Source organism: Crocodylus porosus, unplaced genomic scaffold, assembly GCF_001723895.1.
Source record: "Crocodylus porosus isolate Cpor-Errol unplaced genomic scaffold, CroPor_comp1, whole genome shotgun sequence".
Taxonomy (NCBI): domain Eukaryota; kingdom Metazoa; phylum Chordata; order Crocodylia; family Crocodylidae; genus Crocodylus; species Crocodylus porosus.
In genome coordinates, this window is record NW_017728886.1 from 270,620,937 (window position 1) to 270,627,343 (window position 6,407).

At 52.7% G+C, this 6,407-nt stretch overlaps 1 protein-coding gene across 3 annotated transcripts in view; it reads right to left on the bottom strand.

Annotated features, from left to right (window-relative positions):
* The window catches only part of PUF60 (poly(U) binding splicing factor 60), a 49,853-nt gene that overhangs the window by 16,969 nt on the left and 26,477 nt on the right, over positions 1–6,407 (bottom strand). For 2 of the 3 annotated variants that reach the window (XM_019553879.1, XM_019553888.1), the window contains 3 exons: positions 3,343–3,438; positions 1,531–1,620; positions 449–499 (listed from right to left, as the gene is read on the bottom strand). In XM_019553879.1, coding sequence (XP_019409424.1) covers positions 449–499; positions 1,531–1,620; positions 3,343–3,438 — 237 coding nt within the window. The remainder of the gene's footprint in view (positions 1–448; positions 500–1,530; positions 1,621–3,342; positions 3,439–6,407) is intronic. The other variant, XM_019553896.1, reaches the window with a different exon arrangement.

Consider the following 6,407-nt stretch of genomic DNA (forward strand, 5'->3'; position numbering starts at 1 on the left):
AAACTTGCTTGGCAAGCCTGTAGTGCCCCCATCCTCCCCAGCACCTTAGCTGCCAGGTCTCTGGTGGTGTGTGCTGTTTTTAACAAATTGCCCATTTGCAAGTTACCTTGGCAGTTACTTTTGGGTCAGGACCTCAGAACTGTAGCATCCCTAGAAATGCAGCTCCCACAATTTCACAGGTGTTCAGAAATGCTCGAAATCTAAGGCTCTTTGCCAACTGACTCCGGAGCCCCGGCTGCCAGCGTCACAGCAGACTGCACCCAGCCCAGGGTCTTCCTTTGGGGAGTTTACACTTTGTCTCTGTTTGCTGTGCTTGTCCATAACAGGTGGGTATGTGGGAGGGCTGTGCTGGGCTGAGGTAAGAGCATTGTATTACCACTAAATACTTCCCCACTCTAGGCCCTGACTAAGACAAAGTGCCCAAGAAGAAGTGAATATGTCTATTGACCGATTGTAAAGGTGAGAGAGGATCTCCAAAGCCCATTGTCACTGCTGCCATCTGAAAGACAGTAAAGACAGAGTTCAGTCTGTTGGAGCTGAGCATACTATGGCTGTTTGTAAAAACTCAAGCAGAGAGCGACGGCACAGGGAACCTGTGAGAGAGGCCTCTCCTTCCTTGCCCCTCACTGCCTGGTCCCAAGGACTGTCCAGCGCTGGGACCCTGCAGATTCCAGTCCCAACTCTGGGTGGAGGTGTGCTGCTGCCACTGCCTCAGGTAGCAGGGTCTTCTCCCAGGGGGGCTCAAGGCAATAGTAACCTCTGTAACCACTGTCATTGATTCACCCCCAGCAATTACTGGGAGCCCCTCAACTGGAACAGCTGCCCAGAAACACACAAAGCCCAGAAAGGCCAGAGCTGCCTAATGTGGCTGGTACATCTCACTCCCACATTGTTTAAATATACCCAACACCCCCAGTCATTATGCTGGGCTTCTTATCCTTGAGCAGGAGGCAGTGAGATGTGGTTAAACCTCAGAAGGAAGGGAGGTTTAGACAACAGTTGAGGGGCGTCTCCTGAGACACAGACATTCGCAGGTCTAACCAACTGGAATTTTGAGCAAATTCCCCAGAGTTCATGGCAGGAATCTATGGGGTGACACTGCCAGGAATACGAGACAGAGGCACCCTCTGGCAGGGAAAGGATGGTGAGGGGATACTGTTCCCAGTAACCCCAGACACCACCTTTGATGCAGATTGACTGTGGAACTCATAGCAGATTGTTTGATTTTCTGGCAACTGAAAAGACTGTCTAGCCTGCCAACAGGAGAGACAGCATCCACCTCCATCTCCCTCCCCTGGGCCACCTGCCTATTTTTGGGGTAGGGCAAAGTGGGGGCCTATCTTCCAATTAGAAGGTGAGGTTTCTTTGATCGGGCAGAAGACAATGTACTTCAATTTCACTGTGGAAACAGAAGTGAAAGTACCTGGCTCCAGGCAGACCTCAAGGCTGGGCTCTGGTTCTAAGTGCATAAAGGGCTTCACCTTGTGGGGAGAGTAAGAGCAAGGGGATGGGCTCAGAGGGGTCTCTCACCTGCAGGTTGGTGAGCTGCTGTTGCTGGTGGGCGATGGTTTGCTTTACCAGTACGCTCTTGATGCTCTGCTCCATCGCATACTTCTTGGCCTAGGAGGAAATACAGACTCCATAGTCACAAGGTGCAGGACTCCACCCAAGGCAGGGGAGAGACATTTAACTCCATACAACACCATTCCCCAAACCACACAGCTGGCTGTCAGTGGTGCTTTCCGGTGCTGCGGCCCTAAGCACTAAGCCGCTGTACGTTAGCCAATGGCCCACAGCTTACTAAGGTCTTGGTCAGCATCTTGGAGTCGTGAGCCCTGAAATACAGCACAATGCTTGAGCAGAGGATTGAGCGGACTCAGTCTGCAGCAGGCGCAGGGTTAGGAAAGCAACATGCACTACACACTCAGCATCTCCCTCTTCCTCCCTCTGCCCCTCAACACCCACCATGGCACCTTACCTGCTGGGATGAGGGCAGGACAGATAGCCTCGCCTCCTTCAAGTCCTTTCCACTCAGAACATCTGGACAAAGGTTTTACAAAGGGGGGATCCTATTCCCCATCTATAGTCCTTGGACTGAGCTCAACCCTCTCATACCTGGTCAGAGCTAGCCTACACTAGCTTAGTGAGCAGAAGCCACGGATCCTTCTGCATATTCTAGCTCTCTCCATCAGTTCCATGACTTGCAGCCACAAGGCTGATCTGTTTTATTCTACCCAGCCTTTCATCATTCTGGGAAGCACAGAGCCTTAACATCCAATGATGCTGAGATGGAGGCTCTTAATCAAGGGGGCATTCATATCCTACGATGTGCCTACTCCCAAAGGACAGGACAGACAGATTAAGCCAACCCCACTCAAAGGCACCTGCTTTCCATTGCGGTACGTGTTTGGGAGGTGCCTGGAAACGGCAGGCTCTAACCCGTGGCTTTGAGACGTGTGCTTCGGAAACCTGGAAACGGACAAGGGGATTTACATCTGTCAGCTATGGAGCAGCCAGAGGAAATGAGGCCGTTTTGCACTGCGAGCCAAACACAGACATACAAGCAGCTTCAGCATTATGGGAACATTCACACCAAACCTATTGAGCACAGTGCTGTCCCTGCCTTACCAGTGTCTGGGAGACCTGGACCATAGTTCCCACCTTTCCCGGTTTAGTTCTCTTCCCTCTCCTTTCCCAACTCTGCTCTCCTCACAGTAAGTCAGGTATCACTCGTTCCCACCAGGAACAAAAGCCAGAGGTCCTGGACCAGCTGTACATGTGGGATCAACAGCCACAAATCAGTTTGACTGAATTTTGTTCTATAATTCAAATAACTTGGCTCAAAAGGATGAACGTATCTGCAGTGTAATAGACGTCCTCTTATAACAAAATGACAAATGAGTTGCTGGTGGGCACAAAAAGAGCAGATTCTGCAGCATGTTCTAGTGTGAATGTTGTAGAGGCTTCAGCTGGAGCATTTCTGGAGTCTGTGAAGTCCAGACTATACCTGACAGTGACTTCAGGCAGCAGCAGCATCTCATCATCATTGGACTCAAAACAGTAAGACCAAAGCTGTTATCTACTAATATCTCAGCCAGCTTTTTACAGAAACACCTCATATGTTCCCATGCACCTACTAGGAGCACCCAACCAAAGGAAGGAAGACACAAAAGTTCAACACGTAGCATCATATTTTTGAGCACCACTGTCAGAGCTCAGTGTAGGCAAATACGGTCATTACCCTGACCTATTCCTGACAGGAAGGCACGGCTCCACAGCAGTAAGTCTGATGTTACTATTTAGAAAGTGCCCAAAAAAGAAGGGCACACTAGGGTCACTCACCTTCTGAAGAGCTTCCTGCTGTTCTGGGGTGAGAGGAGGAAGTCCCAGTTTGGCTGCTGTGCTTTGCCCATTTTCCATCTTTATGGACTCTGTCCCCTGCAGCAGAGAAAGAACCCAAAACAGAAACCATGAAAGTCTGCCTCAAGAAAACTACCAGGCTTTCTCCCCTTCCCTGCCCCCCCAAACATGTTGAGCCCAATTGGCCCCAGCAACCCAGAGGATTTAAGTTAGAAAAAACAGAAAGTCAGAAATCTCCTACAGACTCCAACACAGCAAAGTCTCATGTCACCTTCCTATCAAATATCCCAGTTACCTCCTTTGGGGAGCTTATTCCATCACCTAAGCCAGGGGTCTGCAACTCCCCGCACATGTGCCATTAGTGGCACGTAGAGGCATTTTTTCCAAGCATGCCGGGAAGCATGCAAGAAAACTGTTAATATATTTTTTTTTTAAGTTGCTCCTCTGGGCTCTTCCGTGCAGCCATCAGTCCCAGTGCCACCGCCGTGGCAGGCACTGGGGCAGAGCCCGTGTGTTCTACTGTGTGGTCTACTGCCCCTGCCTCTTGCTCCGAGACTGCGCCCTCCAGCCCAGCAGGCCCCTGGGAGCAGGGGCAGTTTGAAGGGCTGCTTACTGAGTTTTGGCAAGCCATCGAAAGCCGCATGACAGGCAGCCAGGGACAGATAAATATTAATTTTCTAAATTTTTTAGGGACCCCATGGGCTGCATTCTGCCCACCCCTGCCCTGCAGGAAGGTGCGGGTGGACAGGGCTGGGGCTGGGGCATGCGCTGCGCAGGGTGGCTGCCCTGGAGGCTTCCAGCAGGTGGCAGAGCCCTAGGCCCAGGCAGACACCCCGTCCTGCCCAGGTGGGGCAGTAATGGGATGCCGAGTGCTGGGGCCAGGCAATCAAGGCAGGGTCTGGGTGGTCTGGGAGGAGGCGCTGCGGGCAAGCCAACCCAGTCAGGCCCTTAGGAAGGCAAGGGGTAGGCAGAAAGTGGGGGCTGCCTTGGGGCTCTGTGGGCTCGAGATCTGGTGGGCGGGCAAGCAGGCAGGGGTACCCAGCAGCTCTTGTGGTGCGGCCTGGCCCAGCCTGCACAGCTCTGCAGGGATGGGCCACAGCCACCCTGCACACGTGGGGATGCTGCCTGGCTGGGGCAGGACACCGGGCTCGGAGGGCTTCCCTGCATGCTGGGCACAGTACAAGCAGGGCAGAGCCATCCCCGGTGCAAGGGCCTGACCGCAGGATCCCCCTGGACCCTAAGAACAGTCACCACAGCTACCCCAGCCCCAGCCTTGCCCACCCACAGCTCCCCTCAAGGGGCCAGGGCCAGGGCCAGGGCCAGGGCAGGCACTGCACAGAGCTGCTGCACTGAAGGCTCCCAGCCAGCTTGGACCCAAGGGGCGGATGTTCCCAGAGCCCAGGGCAACAACCTACAGCTGCGGCTCTCATTTGCACTGTACCCAGCCAGCACAGAAGCCAAGCAGGGAGCCCCCTGAGCCTGGTATCCTGCCCCATCCTGGCAGCATCCCTTCACAGGCAGGGTGGCTGCTCCCCATCCCCAGAGCTGCACAGGCTGGCTGCCCCCCCACCCCAAGACTGCAGAGTCCTGGGGCAACCCACTCCCTGCTTGACCCCCACTCTCCTCTGACTGCAGCCTGCCTTCCCAAAGGCCTGGCTGGGCCAACCTGCCCACAACGACTCCCCCAGTGCCTGCTGCTCCCTGTTCCTCTCTCCTTCTCTTCCCCCTCATCACAACATGCTTAATAAGAAAAAAAGAAAAAAAAAAAATCACAAAGGCAGTACATGAAGTTTTATTTACTGTCACCAGGTTTAGAATTTTTAGAAAACCTGATTTTTTCTTTTTTTGCTTTACAGAAAATAAGCAACATTCATGATCATCTGCACCCCACCACAAGTCAAACACAGTATTTAGGGTTGGGCAGTTCAACTTATGGCCTGTAAGTGGTTAACTTGCAACCCTCTGACTCCTGCAAGCCACTGCTCCACCCTAGCAGCAGCTAGGGTCTGCAGGCTCCCTCTCCCTCCTCCACCTGCTGTTTCCTGCCCCTGCCCTGGAACAGCACACAGCTCAGGAGCCACCTGTGCACAAAGCCCCCACAAGTACAGCACGCGATCCCCAGGAATTTGCACACTGGACAGCCTTGATGCTGAGGCAGTCAGCTTGTTACTTCAAGCACCATAACCAAGGGTCTGGTTTCTTCAAAATCCACTAAAAAGACCACTAGCATCTAGCCTGGAAACGTCCAAGTTACAAAAGTTATATCTGCCTCCACTAGGTTAACATCTTACTTGCACATGCCCAACACTGAGGGTAGTAAGAAAGCCACTGCTTAAGATGCTGGAAGGCTCCAAGGGAAGGGAAAAACATCTGACCTAAAGCCCACTGCACTGGGGAATCCCAGCTTTCAGAAATGAAAGACTCTGGGTAGAGGTCACTGCAGAAATTACATCCAGCTATATTCTGCCATCAGGCTGAGACAGACAGCAGCCATAGATTTCAGGGGGGGAGGGAGGGATTATGCTTAGGAGCAACCAACACGGGTTCATTAGTGGCAGGTCCTGTCAGACCAACCTGGTGGCCTTCTATGACCCGGTCACCAAATCCTTAGATGCAGGGGTAGCAGCGGACAGAGTCTTCCTGGACTTTCAGAAGGCCTTTGAAACCATCTCTCACCCCGTTCTCATTAAGAAACTGGGGGACTGTGGTGTCGACACCTACACAGTCAAATAGGTCACCAACAGTGACTTGGACGAGGGGGTAAAAAGGACCCAGTTCAAATTTGCTGATGACACTAAGATGTGGGGGGATGTGAGCACACTAGAAGGGAGGAATAAGCTGCAATTGGACTTAGACAGGTTACAAAGGTGGGCAGATGAGAACAGGATGGGATTCAACACCAACAAGTGGAAAGTGATGCACCTGGGGAGAAACAACCGGCACCATACCTACAGGCAGGGGAACTCCCTTCTTGTCAGTGCAGAGGCAGAAAAGGATCTTGGAGTCATCACTGATGCCAAAATGAACATGGGCCGGCAGTGTGGGGA